This window comes from Macrotis lagotis, chromosome 4, assembly GCF_037893015.1.
Source record: "Macrotis lagotis isolate mMagLag1 chromosome 4, bilby.v1.9.chrom.fasta, whole genome shotgun sequence".
NCBI classification, from domain to species: Eukaryota; Metazoa; Chordata; class Mammalia; order Peramelemorphia; family Peramelidae; genus Macrotis; species Macrotis lagotis.
Window position 1 is genome coordinate 175,724,569 of NC_133661.1, and position 16,959 is coordinate 175,741,527.

At 36.1% G+C, this 16,959-nt stretch overlaps 1 protein-coding gene across 4 annotated transcripts in view; it reads left to right on the plus strand.

Moving 5' to 3' along the window:
• SHC4 (SHC adaptor protein 4) overlaps nucleotides 1-16,959 on the plus strand; it is a 198,649-nt gene that overhangs the window by 128,575 nt on the left and 53,115 nt on the right. For all 4 annotated transcript variants that reach the window (XM_074234728.1, XM_074234731.1, XM_074234729.1 and 1 more), the window contains exons 6-7: nucleotides 8,392-8,445; nucleotides 14,801-14,852. In XM_074234728.1, coding sequence (XP_074090829.1) covers nucleotides 8,392-8,445; nucleotides 14,801-14,852 — 106 coding nt within the window. The remainder of the gene's footprint in view (nucleotides 1-8,391; nucleotides 8,446-14,800; nucleotides 14,853-16,959) is intronic.

A 16,959-nucleotide genomic window follows, 5' to 3' on the forward strand; every position in this document is an offset into this window, starting at 1 on the left:
ACAGGTTGTACTGGATAGTCTGGCATCCCTGCCAACCCTGATATTTGGAGATAGTTTGTTTCCAGTAAATCTGGATTTTACTTTAATAAGTTCTATGAATTTTTAGTTTGAAGAAACATTAATGGACCATCATTTTTGAGCTGCTGCCAGAAAACCTTTTCATGAGGACTTTTCCACATACTTGAATTCTAGAAAAAAAAATACCCTAGTACACTCTAGTTAGTAGCACTTTATGAAAACTACATTATCTTTTAATTTCTACTTTTCACTTGAGAATTTCTGATTCTAGAATAGTATATAAATGAAAGAAAAACAAAACAAAACAAAAAACCCTTGAAGGGGTGGTGGTGCTTAAGATAACTTGAGAAAAAGTAACTTAGAGAAACAAATTCATAATACCAATCTCTCATTCTGTCTGTCTGAGTATTGATTAGCCAAGAGAGTTGAGATCATTGTTACAAGGCCAGCGTGACATCTAGTTCTCACATAGATGATGCCAAACATCTGGATAAAAAATGAAAAAATGCAGTCAGTCATCCAGATGTTTTGTCTACACGACGTCTGTACATTTGGAAACATTCAAGGATTGGCTGAATTTCTCGCTTTTCACACAAACAGCTGTTTGGCATCTGGCAGATATAGTCTTGTCTTAGTTATGTGGTCTCATTGACAGAGTCTGGGGGCCCTCAGTAATCTACTCAAGATGATTACATGATGGAAGGGAAAAGGGCAGGGTTAGAGTGAATATGGAGACATTCAGAGATAGATTCAATCTTTGGGGGAATATTTCTTTTCACAGACCTTTTTTTCATGTCTGATGAGGTGATTGGGAGTTCAGGAGGAGGGTATTTGAATATAGTTGTTACTTTTCTCGGTACTACCTGATCCCTTCCTTTCATCCCATCCCATTCTCCTCCAAATCCCTTTCTACACCTGCACATTCTACTGTTTCTCTGACACTGCTACACATTGACATGTCAGACAGCAAAAGGAGAAGTGAACAATGAATATTCAAGTGGCTGCTATTGCTGACACCCTTTCTAGTATTGTTCCTGATAGAGGGACTGGCAACTGATAAGGGAGTGACAACCATACCTTCTCCTTACACTTGTGGGTTTGGAGAGGGGATTATCCCACTTCTGGTGGTGAGCATTTAGGGATAAAACTCAAGTCAGGCAGGATCTCAAAGATGTCAGATCCAAGAAGTGAGGTGTTTTTGTAATTGATTCAGATTTTTTCTGGCCTGAGGGAAAGTGGTTGGGAAATATGGCAGGTGGCCTTCATTATTCCATTTCAAGAAATTCATAACAGAGTTTTAACAAGGGGTGGAGGAGGGTCGCAAGGAAGGGCAATTAGAATGGTGCAAGGTCTAAAACAGCTGTCATGTGAAGGCTAAAAGAGAAAAATAAAAGCCAAAACCCACAAACATTTAGACCCTTAAGTTGGTAAGAATGAAGACAGAGAAAGGACAAGAGCAAAATTGTTCAATTTGAGAAAGGCATAGATAATATGAAAGAGGATTTGTTCATTCAGTCCCCCAAACTAAAACTATGGATGACCCTGAATGATTCAGATATAGTTTCAAGATAAATGGATGGAACTACTCATACTTTTTTGAGGGGGCAGATTCATTTATCTGAAAATATAAATAAATTCAAGAATGATTTATGAAAACTAATAGATAGAAGACAGATGATGATACAGTGGAAAGCATGCTGGGTTTTGAGTCATAGTATCTGGTTTGAATGCTGGCTCTATCATTTAATCACCTTTGTGATCCTAGGTAAGTCAGTTTACCACTAAACATTTCAGTTTCATCATCTATAAAATGAAGAAAGTTAGACTAGATAACCTCTAAGAATTCTTTCAAATAAAAATCCTGATCTGTGATTTCATCAGTGTTGGGAATTCTTTTTCTAAATAAGATTGATAACTCCTAAGTGTTAAAATTTTGGGGGGCTACCTTGGGGATTGAAAAGTTAAAAGATATACCCATGGTTATATAGTCAATATTTATCAGGATATGGACCCGAATCTTCTTGATTCCAAAGCCAGTCCTCTATCTACTATGATACATTGCCTTTCCATAAATGATGAATGATATACAATAAGGTACACATTCTGGGTACAATTTAATCCTGTAAGGAAGACATTATAGAGGAAAACATTATAACCTTCCATTAAAAAAAGTTTCATATTACCAGTGTCAAAAATATAAAATTATATTGATTTGAAAATGATAGACCTTAAAATGACATTGCTCACATTAATATGGAAAAATATATTTCTTTAAATATTGCTACATAAATGTTCACTTGATTACTGAGGGTGACCTATTTCCATGAGTGGATTCTATATATATCTTAATTTAATCCAAGTGACTTGTCCTTATCAAGTGGCATAAGTTGAAATTTTAGGTTCCAAAGCAAAAATTTCAGAAAGCCTAACCAGCTTTTTGCTAGTAATTGCTTTTCAATTATCCACCCACTCTTCTTTGGGACCACTCTTGTCTCTAGTCATGACTACATGAGGAAGGAAGAAAAGGCAAATAAAATAGAGAGAGAGAGGGAGAGAGAGAGAGAGGAAAAGAGAGAGGAAGATAGGAAAGAGAGGAAGAAAGAGAGGAAGAGAGAAATAGAAGAAGACAGAGACAGAGAGAAAAAGAGAAAGAGGAGAGAGAGGCAGACAACAGAGAGACAGACTACAAAAATTTAGTAATTCAACAGATGTAAAGTATAATGTATCAGTCAATAAAGAAATGGTAATGAGTACTTAGCATGTGTCAGGAACTGGGTTGAGTATCAGGGACAGACAAAAGCAAAAGCAGTTCTAGACTTCAAGGATCTTGTAGTTTAATTGGGGGGAGATAATAAGTCTATATATTTTGTGGTGAAGACACTGGAAACTAGGGGTGGGGTGAGGCAGTGTAGCATGTTCAGTATAAAGGCCTTATTTAGAAGGATTTTTCAAAGTTTCCCCAGTTTAGGTTGAGACACTTTTCAGATCTTCTTTATGCTTTCATTCTCTAACCTGTTTCAGAGTATGAAGTCTAACATAAAGAAAATAAAGAGGAGGAAAAAAAGGTATAAATGGTTTTAATTAATGAAAAAGTCCTTGTTAAGTTCAAGCTATGAGAGGCCAGAGGAGTCTGTGCACCAGGCATCAATTTTTTTGGAGGGGGGGCAAGGGGGGTGATGTCACTTATATTTGTCCAACAGATATAAAATAACTGAGGTTAGATGCTAGGTAGCAAGATGTTAAAATATTAACCTATCAGCTGCCCTGTTTCCTATTTCTATTAATTGCAGCCACACACTAGGTGGAGCTACTTCTCTGCCTTACCCTGTCCTGCTGTCTTCCATTTTGGCAGCCAGGTCCTACCTTCCTGGTCCCTTCAGCCTACCTTTAGCCAGGTCCCCTTGGTGAAGACTCTATGTCTGAGTTCTCTCCTAAAGCCTCTCCTTCCATCTCCGACTGAATTTGTCTTTAAAAAGTTGATCTGAGAATCTTGTGTGTTGTTTGTCCCAGGGCAGTTGTTGAGATAACTTGCCCTGCGTACAACATGTGTTAGTTATAGTTCTGTATCATATAATAGCAATGTGACGAAGTAGAATGAGTGCTGGATTTAAATTCATAAGGTGTGGGCTTAAATCATTTATTACTCATTTGACTTGGGCCTCAGTTTCCTCATCTGTAGAATGAAAAAGTTGGACTAGATGACTCCACAGCCCTTTCTATTTTAAAATCTATGGTTATATGACTTCTAGACTAATGAGATTTTTAAGTCTGAGTTCTTGCTTTCAAAATAAATCAAATCAACAACTGGAGTAATTCCTATCTTGAATCAATAGGGAGTGAACTTTTGGTCCTCTCTTTCCTGTTTGCTATCCTAAAGCAAAGAGAGTTGTGCCTGCTTAATCCTTGGTTTTGTTGATTTTGTGGCTTAAACCTCTGGGTCAATCCTTCTGATACCTCCCTTTCTGAGGGAATTGTCCTTTGCTGCTATTGATTGTATGTCTATATATATACTCCAGAATGATCATTCTTATGGAGGGACCATGGCCCTCTTTTCAGAGAGGAGAGATTAGTATAAAAATGTAAAATAGACAATCTCTGAGATAATAAAATATGGAGAAGGAGCTGACCTGCAATGAAAGGAGTTCCTCCTTGTTCCCTTTACCAGTGAAATTATGGCCCCTATCTCTATCTAGCTAATATGGTTCCTGTCCCTATTCCTATATAAATAAAAGAGCTACTAAACTGTATTGGTCCAACTAATACATTGTTGGTGGAGTTATGAACTCATCCAATCTTTCTGGAGAGCAATTTGGAATTATACCCAAAGGGCAACAAAAATGTGCACACCCTTTGATCCAGCAATATCACCACTTGGTCTATACCCTGAGAAGATCATGAAAAAGGGTAAAAACATCACTTGTACAAAAATATTCATAGCAGCTCTGTTTGTGGTGACAAAGAATTAGAAATTGAGTGAATGTCCATCAATTTGGGAACAGCTGAACAAATTGTGGTGTATATATATATAATATATATATATATATATATATATATAAGCCTGGAAGGATTTGCATGAACTGATGCTGAGCGACATGAGCAGAACCAGAAGAACATTATACACCATAAGAGCAACATGGGGGTATGATCAATCTTAATGGACTTGCTCATTTCAACAGTGCAACAATCAAGGACAATTTTAGGGTATCTGTGATGGAGAATACCATCTATAGCCAAAGAAAGAATTGTGGAATTTAAACAAAGTCTAAAGATTACCATCTTTAATTTTTTTTAAAAATGTTATCTTATGTAATTTTGCTGTCTCTTATATTTTGTTTTTTCTTTAAGGATATGATTTCTCTCTCAACACATTCAATATTGATCAATGTATAGCATGGAAACAAAGTAAAGACTATCAGACTGCTTTCTGTGGGGGTGGTGTGGGGGGGAGGGAAGCAAGACTGGGGGAAAATTATAAAATTCAAAAATAAAAAATAAATTGTATTGGTCCAGTGTCCTGGTTCAGTCCTCCTCCTCCTCCTCCTTCTTCTTCACATCTGTTACCCTGGGAAAAGAGAGATCTACAACCATCTTTTTCTCTTATCAAAATTTGCAAATAGCAGGATTCCTGATTATAAATCTTCAACATAATAACTTCCTTATTTTGCCTTTAAATTTTTCTTTTCTTCCTTCAAGATCCAATTCAAACCACTTTCTCAATAAAGTATTTCTAAGATAATTTAATTTAGTTAAATAAAGATTGATTAAGAATGTTTTATGTGCAAAAGCACTTCCACTAGAAATACAAAAATCAACAACAACAAAGACTCCATTCCTGACTTTAAGGATATTACATTCTACTGGACAATCAGTTCATTAAAAACTAGATAATTTGAGGAAGGAAGTCAGAGAAGAGGATGCAATAGGGAGGGATATGGCATCTGGGCTGAACCCCGATGGAAGATGAGGATTTTAACAAGTGAATGTAAGGAAAGAGTGCATTCCAGGCTTGGCAGACAGCTTCTGAGAATTCTTAGAGGTATGAGATAGTATTTTGCATTTGAGGTAGTGTACCTGACTAGAATTTAGAATGTGTGAAGGACAGTATGGTGGAAGGTTGAAAGTGCCAGTTATAGAGGCTAGATTTAAGCTTAAAAACAATTGGGGAAAAAAAATTAAAAAACAACAAAAAAAAACAATTGGTATCCACTTTAAGATTTTTGACCTAGGAATGATATGATCAGACTAGTACTGTAGGAAGATTATTTGGAAAGCTATGGATAATGAATTGTCTAAGCAAAGATTGAAGGTTGGGGACCAATTATGAGGCTATTATAAATGTCCATTAGAGCTTGAACTCATGTTTAAGGTACCTCATATTAGTAGGAAAAAAGCACTATGATATAATGGATAAAAAACACCCTGGATGTTAGGAAGAATTAGATTCAAGGTTTGCTTCTACACACAGTGGTATGATCATGGGCAGATTACTTAACTTTTCAGTTAAGTAACTATCCAGTACTATAGATTGAAGGTTAGTTGCAAATATGTACTGGTAGAGGGAGATTTCATAATGGGAGTTCCTTACATGAAAGAAGCATAGGTCTGTACTAAAAATAAGGGGAGGTGGCATAAATATAATCATTTTTGTAATATAAACCCCACAGTGTTATTCTGAAGAAAAATCTTATTAATCTTAACACATGATATAAATGTGATCTACTATTATTATAATCATTATTATGTGAAACATTATATTCTCAGTGTAGAAAATTCTTTATTAATAGAGAACAAAATACTTAATACAGTTCATCATTAACAGTAGTGGCTAAAAATCATTACCTATTGGCCAGTCTTTTAGAGATAAGCCTTCCTGAATTTAGACTGGACCTGAGCTGGCAAAGTCAGATCTACATTGGCAGCCTTCCTAGCTTAGTTAGGACCTGGTAGAATTTTCACTCCACTGGCATAGTCTTTAAGAAAACAGAATCATCTCCTGGTTAGGAGGATATGCATTAGAGTGGGATGCTGGTGGAGGGTAAAGTGAATAAGAAAAAAACAAGTTAATAGAAAAATAACTTCATTTTATTCATCCCAAATTCAAAGAAGAAAGAAAGTCAATTTAATGGAAAGACCAAAAGAAAGGGTAGAAGGAAATTTTGGAAGAGATTTTGAAAGGCATATATTGACTTTATCAAAGATTTTAAATTATAATTTCATTTTAAAACTGCTCATTTAATCTCAGAATTTGAAGAGAGCTTTCTTAGGTAACTAGGCAAAATTTGGAAGACAGAGGGAAAGGACATTTAAGAGGGTATCTGTGTGTGTGTGTGTGTGTGTGTGTGTGTGTGTGTGTGTGTGTGTGTGTGTGTGTGTGTAAGCTTCCTGTAATTAAATGGACTGAGCTATGAATAGTGAGCAGAAATTTTAGAGATGCTGGGTCCAACATTTGCATGAATCTTTTGGTTGGGAAAGAAAAGGGGTGATGAGGAATAATAATTTACCTTTACATAGTACTTTAAGTATTACAAAAGAGCATTACTTTCAAGAATCATACAATTGGTAATGTAAATATTCAATAGATCAGAAAACTGAAATTCAATGATTGTGACTTGCATAAGATCCTATAACTATTAAGTTTCAAAATGAGGATTCAGACTTAGATATCCTGTTTCCAAGCCCTACGTTCTGTGCCCTACACTATGCTGCTTGGGAAAAAAATCTGGAGGTAAGACAGTTCCCTATATCGACCACCAGATGGTAGAATTGGCTCAGGACAGTTTGGCTGCCATCTGAAATGAGCAGGCAGGAAGCAGGGAGAGCCATAACCCAAACTTACTTGAGGGTGAAAAAAGTAATTTGCAGTTATCCTTTTATGTATGAGATGTTCATATGTGGGGATATCAGTGAGTGAGATATACAGCTATTGATAAATAACTTATTGTAATCTCAAAACATGAATATTTTATTCACTAGATTGAATATAATGATGCCTCATAGTTACTAGATCAAACCACTTTTCCTGAAAAGGTGTTTTTATTCAAATAATAAGGGTACATGTTGTACTATGCTTTGGTTTCCAAAGAAACCAAGTTTCTAGCCTATGATAAAAGAGGGCTTTTAGGGTGGAATAGACAAACCAGGGTTATTAAGAAGGAATGTCTTAGAGAGGACTAAATATAGATATATTGACAAACAGGTTTCTTAAATCAAATGACATAATATCTGTAAAGTGTTTAGTACATGTTTACCATATAGTAAGTTCCTGATAACTGCTTGTTCCCTTCCCTCTTTTCTTTCTTCTTTCCTCTTCCAACTCATTACCTCCACCATGGATAAACCTTTCTCACATGGTATGATGCTTCAATAAAACATAAGCTTTGACAATGCATTCTGATATAATTAAGGGGAGTTTTTGTGCTGAAACTGTTTAATGACAATGATCTCTTGTCAAAGGTATTCTGAGTGTCTTTCTATATGACTTGTAGGAAATAGTGACAAATATAATTAAGTAAAATATAGATGAATGATTTGCTCAAACCCCAATGATTTAATATATCTAAGGAAGTGTCTACAAAAGGATATCATGGTTGCATCCAGTTTTCTCAAAACTATTCCAGAGATTTATCACCTAGGAAGATATGCTAATGTCAGGCATCCCCTACACTTGAATGTGCATCAACTATTCATTACATTGTGGTTCTTTACATGGAGAAATACACAGTACATCTGAACATATTTGCACACCAAATGATTAAGTGCACTTGAATACTTTTTACTTCTCAAATAATAATCTTCATATTAGGCTGTTAATAATTAATGAATAATTAATTTATACCATTAGTATAGTTTTAATTGTCTTATTGTGTTTTTCAGATTATTGCAAATCATCACATGCAGTCCATTTCTTTTGCTTCTGGAGGTGATCCTGTAAGTATGGATTTTTAAATTTTCCCATACCTTCAGAATTTTATTTTTATAAGAACTAAGACACCTTATACACATAATATATTAGCTGATGCTTTTCCCTTTTCAATTATGTATTTCTACTTATGAACTTCTGCATATAATATCATATCAAGGAATTTGCTTTTCATGATAAAGTTAACTTAGCAATAGTGATGGTGCAGTAAATAGGGCTTTGGTAAAGGTGCTGGTATGGGTGGAGGGGAAGACTTCCTTAGACTTTTTCCACCAACATAAGGAAGGGAGGCTTCAGTTGAGCCCAGGAAAGGATGGGGTCTGCTGGAATGAGCTACTTTTCTAGACCAAGATTAGCTCAAGGAAAAAGTTAAATGCAGATTGTAGGAAAGCTTACAGATGAAAGGCAAGTAAGGGATTGATTGTTTTCTGCTTGTGGAGAGGGGAGCTATTAGAAGTTTCACTTTTACAGAAAAGGTGATATGTTTCTTTGGATTTCTAGAGCCAACCTCTGAGGCAACTCAGAACCAGTGATCCAGGAAGTAACCCCATGATCACAGCCTGCCCTCAGAAAGGGCGTGTTTCAGGACCCCGAGCCTTCCAGGGACAGGAGTGGGGAGTTCTGGAGTGGAAAGAGCAATCTCCTAGATATAGGAGCCCTTAGTAGAGAAAGGAGTTATTCCCTCTCAGTCCATTCAACCAGAAGAGAAGAAATACTTCAATGTGCCAAACTGATTGAATGAGGGGTTATGTCTTCCCACATCACATTTGATCTGGGAACTGGGATGGTCCAGCTCCACAATAAATAATGGGTGAGGAAGTGATTCTTCCAGGCAATGATCTGATCAACCTCCAGAAGAATTTTCCCTGGGTACCATATATCCTTGCTTCTGATATCTGATCTCATCAGCTCTGTCAATATCACCACTTAATTGGGGAAGAAGGAATGTTAGATGATAAGTTAATAATATCTTAAAATATTACTACTCTGACTCTAATACCTGAAATCCCTATTTGATTTTGGACAATTTGTAAACTAAGTACACTGAGTTTCTGATCCAGAAGGACAAAATTAGCTTTGTATAGACCATCAGCATCATGTAGTTCATATAACTATAATTTTACAATTTGGAGTGCTGAACAAATTTTGAATTCACTTGTACTTCCCAATAAGCAGTTTCAAGATTGAATGTGGCCTAGACCCCATCCTTGCCTGGGCTTTTTCCTGCCCCTCTAGAAGCAGTATGATATAGTAAATAGAGTGCTGTTGGGCATGGAGTAGGGCACTAATCTGACCAGGTCACTCCTCTCTTCAAAACCTTAAATGGTTCCCTCTTGGGAACAAATACAAACTCTTTCACCTGGTATTTAAGTCATGGTGACATGATCAAGTTCCCACCTATATAATTACCCTTTTACAAACTCTACTTTCCAGGTGAATTGGACTACTGGCTATTCCCCAAATTTCTTATACCAGCTCCCACTTTTCATGCATCTACACAAACCATTCTCCATTCTTGTTATATTCTCTGTCCTTATTGATTCCTTTCAGAAATGAAATGAAAACAGAATATCTTCTTTCAAAATCTAGCTCAGATTCTCCTGTATAAAGTCTTCCATAGTTCCCATCCCTTTCTCCTTTATTAATGCTCCCCCTCCTTAATAATAACAATAACAACTAATATATTATAGGGCTCACTATGGTCCAGATACTATGCTAAGCATGTTATACAAATATTATGTCATTTGATTCTCACAACAATCCTATTGTTATTATCCTTATTTTACAAATGAGGAAATAGAGGCTAAGTGACTCACCTAGGGTCACACAGCTAGTAAGTATCTGAGACTGGATTTGAACTCAGGTCTTTCTGTTTCCACAGCTGGTGCTCTACTGACTATATTTCTTATACTGTACTGATCTGTGTACTATTTTCTTCTTCCAATAAAGTACAAATTCCTTTAGCTTAGAAAGTACTGTATTTCTTTCTTTGTACCTCCAGTGTTTAGCATAGTACCTTGTGCCAATAGTTGCTTAACGAATATGGATTGAATTGAATTCCCTTTGAGAAATTGCAGAGTGCTTTTAATGACCCCAAGATTCTTCCTAAAACAAGACCCAACTTTTTTTTTCCCTCACATAAATATTCTTCCAGTGTACCTATATGGCTCAAAGTCATGCAATATCATAGTCTCTGAAGAATTAAAGGGCAATGGAAATTCATCTAGCCAGCAGAAGTAGCTGCAGCATATTAATAACAATGTTGTGAAGGAGAGGTGGTATAAAGGTCATTATCAGAAAGATGTGTGATCAAAAAGGGAGGCAGAGCACAATCAGTGAGAGGGTTCCATCACTGACAGATGCTACTCCAGTGGTATCCATGCAGTGTTGAAGTCCCCAGGTCAGATGTTCCCATTTAGTAGTTTGGGTTTGTGATAACAGTTCATCATGAAAAATTCTTTTAATGAAACCTTAAGCAGACAATAATTATAAAAAAATCATGATAAGTATATTAAATTTCCCTGGGTGTTCACAACACATTTTATTGGTTGAAGGCAGTTGAGGAACCAGAAACATTGGGAACCACTGTGTTAGGCAAAATCCTTATGGAAGATTTATGGGAAGATATAGACCAGGTTTCAATGAGAGTTTCAATATGTACCTTTGGAAGGAGTACCCACATCAGTGAGATCTCAGATGCATTGAAGTATAGAAATATGAAAGTATAAAAGGAATACTTATTATTATTAGTGATAATAATAATGGCCATCATTTATATAGCACTATAAGCTTTGTGAAGCACTTTACAGATATAATCTCATTTTGTCCTCACAACAACCCTGGGAGAGAGTTTCTATTAGCCTCTTAAATATTAATCGAATGTTTGAGTTAGAAAGGACCTTAGAAATCAACCATTACAATCTCTTAATTTTATATATAAGGAAATAGCCTCAGTGATGGGAACTGACTTGCCTAAGGTCACAGGGTAACAGTGATAGATTTGGGAAGAGATTTTAATTCAGTAAATTTCTGCTTTAGCATGCCTCCCTTCCCTCTCCTCAACTGCTAACCCTTGCCAAGGTTAATTAAGATCAGTGGCAAAGGAGTTAACAATTCTTATTGACAATTTTTGAATAAATATAAAACTTATGATCTTATTTATTTTCAGGAAGGCAATTTACTTAGGAGTGTGCTTTATTTTTTAAAGTAATCTGTGACAAGTTATGTTGACCCTGAGATCCACTTCCTGTATGATTCACAGCGGGTTATTAAATGACTGTCCTTGAGGGTATTACAAACATGGGTTTTATTTCCTGCCAGCTGATTTCATCTTCCCTCTAGAGAGTCATGCCTCTAATCTGCAAATAGTATTTATTCATTGTATGGGCATGTTTTTCCCTAAGAACTGAGATAACCAAAAGCATTTTCAATTATTAAAATCTTGTCATTCATCATGCCATTGTTTTCAGTGTGTATAAATTATCAAGTGTCTTGTTTTAACAGAGTCAGCAGATCCTTTCTTTTAAATGCTTCAATCCTGCCACAAAATGAATGTTTCCTTCTTTGTATATCTTTTAGTCCTTTCTTTTTTTCTCCTTTTCTCATCTTTTCTTTTAGTTAGTCTGAAAAAAAGTGCCCTGATATATATCTTTAATTAAACAATTTCCTGAGCTAATTGATTATGTTGCATAGACAATTGGAAAACCATTATTACAATGTAAGTTACAGCACTCTTTGATCCTACAATCTTAATGTTTAAATTTATTTGACTTTAAAAATGAGAACCAAGTTCATTGTCTTCTATATGCAGGTAGAACTGCAGTCTTCTATATGCAGGTAGAACTGCATAAGGTTGTTTTGGTAAATGTTTTTTCATGGCATATCATTAACAAACCATCACCAAACCCCATGGTTAGTGTTGAAAAAATCCCACTGGATTTATTTTTAAGGCAATGGGGTTAAGTGACTTGCCCACAGTCACATAACCAGGCAATTATTAAGTATATGAAGCTAGATTTGAACTCAGATACTCCTGAGTCCAGGGCCACTGCTCTATCCACCGAACCACCTAGCTGCCCCCTACCATTGGTTGTTTTTTGACAAAATGAAATGTAAATTGGAGGTAGGTTCTTGATCTTCACTGGCATTAACTCTTCTATTCAGTAGAATTCACATTTATTTGACACTTTATGGCAGCAAAACTCCATTTTTTAAAATAACTTGGCATAGAGGCTGATATATTATTCACGTTACAGAAGAAGTCTCAGACTAGGAAGCAGAAAACCTGGGTTTACTTCCTTCCACTAATTAGTTGTATATCCTTTTCAAGGTAGGATAATATGATTATAGATTTAGAAAAGAAAGGGAACTTAGTAAAATTCTAGCTCAACCCTCTCATTTTAAAGCTAAAGAAACTGAGGGTAGGGGCAGCTAGGTGGCGTAGTGGATAAAGCACTGGCCTTGGAGTCAGGAGTACCTGAGTTCAAATCTGGTCTCAGACACTTAATAATTACCTAGCTGTGTGGCCTTGGGCAAGCCACTTAACCTCATTTGCCTTGCAAAAAACCTAAAAAAAAAAGAAACTGAGGGTAAAGAGAAGGAGAATTCAATGAGTATTTCTATAGCACTCATGTGTCAGATGGGGTACCTAGATGGCATTATGAATAGAGTGAAAGACCTGGAGTTCTACTCATCTTCCTGAGTTCAAATGTGATCCCAGACACTTAGTTGTGTAACCCTGGGTAAGTCAGTTCACCCTGTTTGCCTCGGCTTCCTCAACTGTAGAATGAGCCAATAAAATCTTAAATGGGTAATGAATTGCTGAACATGATTGGAAAAATGACCAAACAACAAAAACAACATGTGGCAGGACTGTGCTAAGTACTTTTAAATATTATCTTATTTGATCCTCACAACAACCCTACCTAGTAGGGTATAGGTACTGTTTTATTATTACTGTTTTATAGTTGAGGAAACTGAGACAGACAGCACTAAAGTGACTTGCCCAGGGTCATACAGGTGACAAGTATTGAATGTTGGATTTGAACTCAAGACTCTCTGACTCCAGGCTTAGTACTCCATTTATTATTGCACTAAGCAGAGGCTCTCATTTGACCTCTTTAAATCCCATATGTATAATTTAGGGGTCAAATGAAGACACAATCCATGGATAGATTTCAGGGAATCTGTGATGATGGGGGAAAAAAATCTCTATTTTTATATACCTCTGACTGAAATTTAGCATTTTTTTCATTTTTAATGTAGGTAGCAATATATATGAATTTCTAGGCCTTACCAGCCTGCCATAATAAGAATCCCTGATAATTTTATGAATTATAAAATCCTGAAAAGTAGATGGTAAGGATATAGAGAATTAGTATTATTAAGCACCTATTTTGCATCAAGCCCTGTGCTAAATACATCATAAATGTTACCTCATTTGATCATCACAGAAATACTGAGAGGTAGGAGTTATTATTATTCCCATATTACTGCTGTGAAAATGGAGGCAGAAGATAAATGACTTGTCCAAGGTCACACAACTAATAAGCATATGAGATCAAATTTGAACTCAGGTCTTTCTGACTATCCATTGTGCTACATAGATGTCTGTTTAGGTGTCATAGCTATTATTATCATCTCTGTTTCATGGTTAAAGACATTGAGGCTGAGTTATATCTAATCCCTGCCCAGGGATCAGAAGATCATTGATCTTAGAAGAATCTTTGAGGCTTGTCTAGTTCAATTTCCTCATTTTATTCAAGAGGAAAGCAAGGCCTGGAGAGGTAAGTGACAGAGTTGCAATTTGAACACAGGCCTTCTTACTCCAGATCCAGGGTTCTTTCCATTGTACTAAGGTGACATGCATAATGTTAAAACTTGAACTCAGATCTGTTAGCTCTGGGTTCAGTGTTCTTTCCACCATATCCACCTATATACTGTTTCTTGTGCAAATGCTCTTCCTGTGGAACTCCTTGAAAGGGACAGGGGAAGAAAGTTTATTGAAGATAGTCTAACTCCCTGATAGAGTTGATTTTCCTAATAGACTTTCCAAATATATAATAAATAGTAAGCCTGTTTATATGCTCAATAGACCTAACCTACTCTTTCCTTGTGTTCTGACCTATTCTCAATGACCTGGTTAGCTCAAATTATTCATCTCAAAATTATCTAAGCAGAGAACAGAAAATGTGAATTTGACATGTTCTATTTTTTTGTACACTTTGCATTTCCTCAGGTTGTATCCCAGGAAAAGGAAAGCACTGACCTTTTAACCTATAGCTTTAAGCTCCCAAGTGTGCTCTGATCTTTTGTTAGTTCCAGCCAAACATTTTAAACATGCTGATTTTCCCTCTTTTATAGGATACCACAGACTATGTTGCCTACGTAGCTAAAGATCCAGTTAATCAAAGAGGTATGAAAAGTAACTTTTAGATATTTTTAAAGTTTGTCTAGAATTGTCTACAAAGTTATAAGCAGCTATTTATCTGATCTTTTTTGTGCCTTGATAAGCTTGAGTGCTAAAAATTAGAATGGGATATTGCATTGGTTTCTAGGCAATTCTGTTAGTATGGATGGGGAATAATAAACACTAAGAAGAGGAGAAAGGGTAGACAAGTCCACAGGTGGTATTTCATACCTAGTTATGTCAGTGCCATAAAATAAGGTGCTACTCTTTTAGGGTCAATAAGGGAGAAGCTACTTTGGCCATGGTGGAAATGATTTAGTTGTAGAACAGTTTTTGGCACTTGAGGTAAGGAGCATGAAGTGGAACCTGAGGCATGCAGCATGAAATGCTTTCTTATTTCAATCATGAAAGAACACCATTCATTACACCTGCAAAAGTGAGACTCTAGGATAGTAAACAAGATGGAGGGTGGAGGAAGCCGGTCATCTGTTTGCCTCCTAAGTGAATTAATTATGCTTGCGAACTAATTTTAATACTACTAAGGGAGTGGACATACAAGCCATCATTGTAAATAATTTTTAAATTTCATACTTTTAAAATCATTATTTTTAAATTTTCCAGGTTTTAAATATTGGTGTCCTGGGGAAAAAACAAACATATTTATGACCCTGCTTAGTTGGTTTTTAAACAGTGGGGCAGATAGTTTGACTTTAAGGGCCAAGTCATTAGTTTAAGACTTATTCTATATTAAGTCTCCTTTAGCTTGGGTTAAACGTGTGTGTGTGTGTGTGTGTGTGTGTGTGTGTGCGTGCGCGCGCACCCCACATCTGAGAGAGAAGAGAGAACAGATAAGGAGTGTCAGAGGCAGACAGAGAGAAGAAAGGAGAGAGAAACAAACAGAGGAAATTGTATGTTGAACTAATATAATTCTAGATTAGGATGCAAGGAGGTGTCAAAATCTCTCTACACCCCCATTCCAAATTTGGAATCAAAGATCACCTGTTGTTCAAAGGGCTACTGGATTCAGTTCTCCTTTTTGATCTAATTTGTATTGTGAAGAAGTCAAGTATCCCCTTCTAAGGAAACAAAGGGGCAGCCAAAAAAGGTACTGCCAAAGTAATTTTAGATTTTAGATTTACAATTTAGAATTTAGAAACAGATAGTTAACTTTGTTTTGTTTTGAGGAACTGATGGAAACAGTGTAAGGGAGTTGAGGGCAGAGATTGTTTTTATCTTTGTACCTGCAGGGCTTGCTACAGTGTTTGGCACACATTGGGAGCTTAATAAATGTTTACTAAATTAAATTGATTTGCAGGAAGGAATAAAGCAGTTGTGAAACGGTTGATACTTAAGTCAATCTTAACCCTGCCCTTTCCTTGGAATCCATCAATCAATTCTCTTCTGACCCCAACAAAATATTCTGCCCAGAATTTCTAAGCAAGATGAATCCTTCAACATCATAAAAGTCTTATCTTTTCTCTTCTTATCCTTATCTTTTCTCTGCCTTCTCAACCTTATCTTTTCTCTTTTCTTCCTTTGCAGGTGTTTTAGAGTTAGAAGGGATTAAAATGTAAAAGTACCATTATTAGCAGTACCTGGAATGCAAACAATACCTGTAAAAGGAGGGAGAAAGTAATATCTGTTTTGTGGAACCTGGATAAGAAAGCATTAGAAAATCTTTGTAGAAATGTCCTTTGTTCTTTGAGGCTGTTTTTAAAGAAATGCAGAAATGCTCTTCCAGAGTAGATGTATTATTTACCATGTGTCATATTTCTCCCACTTGCATAAAACTAAAACAACAACAAAACTCCCCAAATCAAACCAAATAGAAATTTCAGTATTTCAATGATTTGAGAACTCTCTTGGGGATTACCTATAATAATTCAGATAATAAACTACTAATGTTTGCTGGTTCTTTAAGACTTTTGTCCACATCCTCCAATGAGTTACTACAAGTGATCCTTCAAATATGGTGGGAGTTTTTCCCAGGTTCTCCTTGATATTAATCTGGAGATTAGGACATTTAATCCTGGCAATTAATCCTTTGTCTTGCTTGTTTGTAAAGTATTGTAGCCTGCTCAGCACCCCACCCCCCACCTTTCTTTATCCTTTG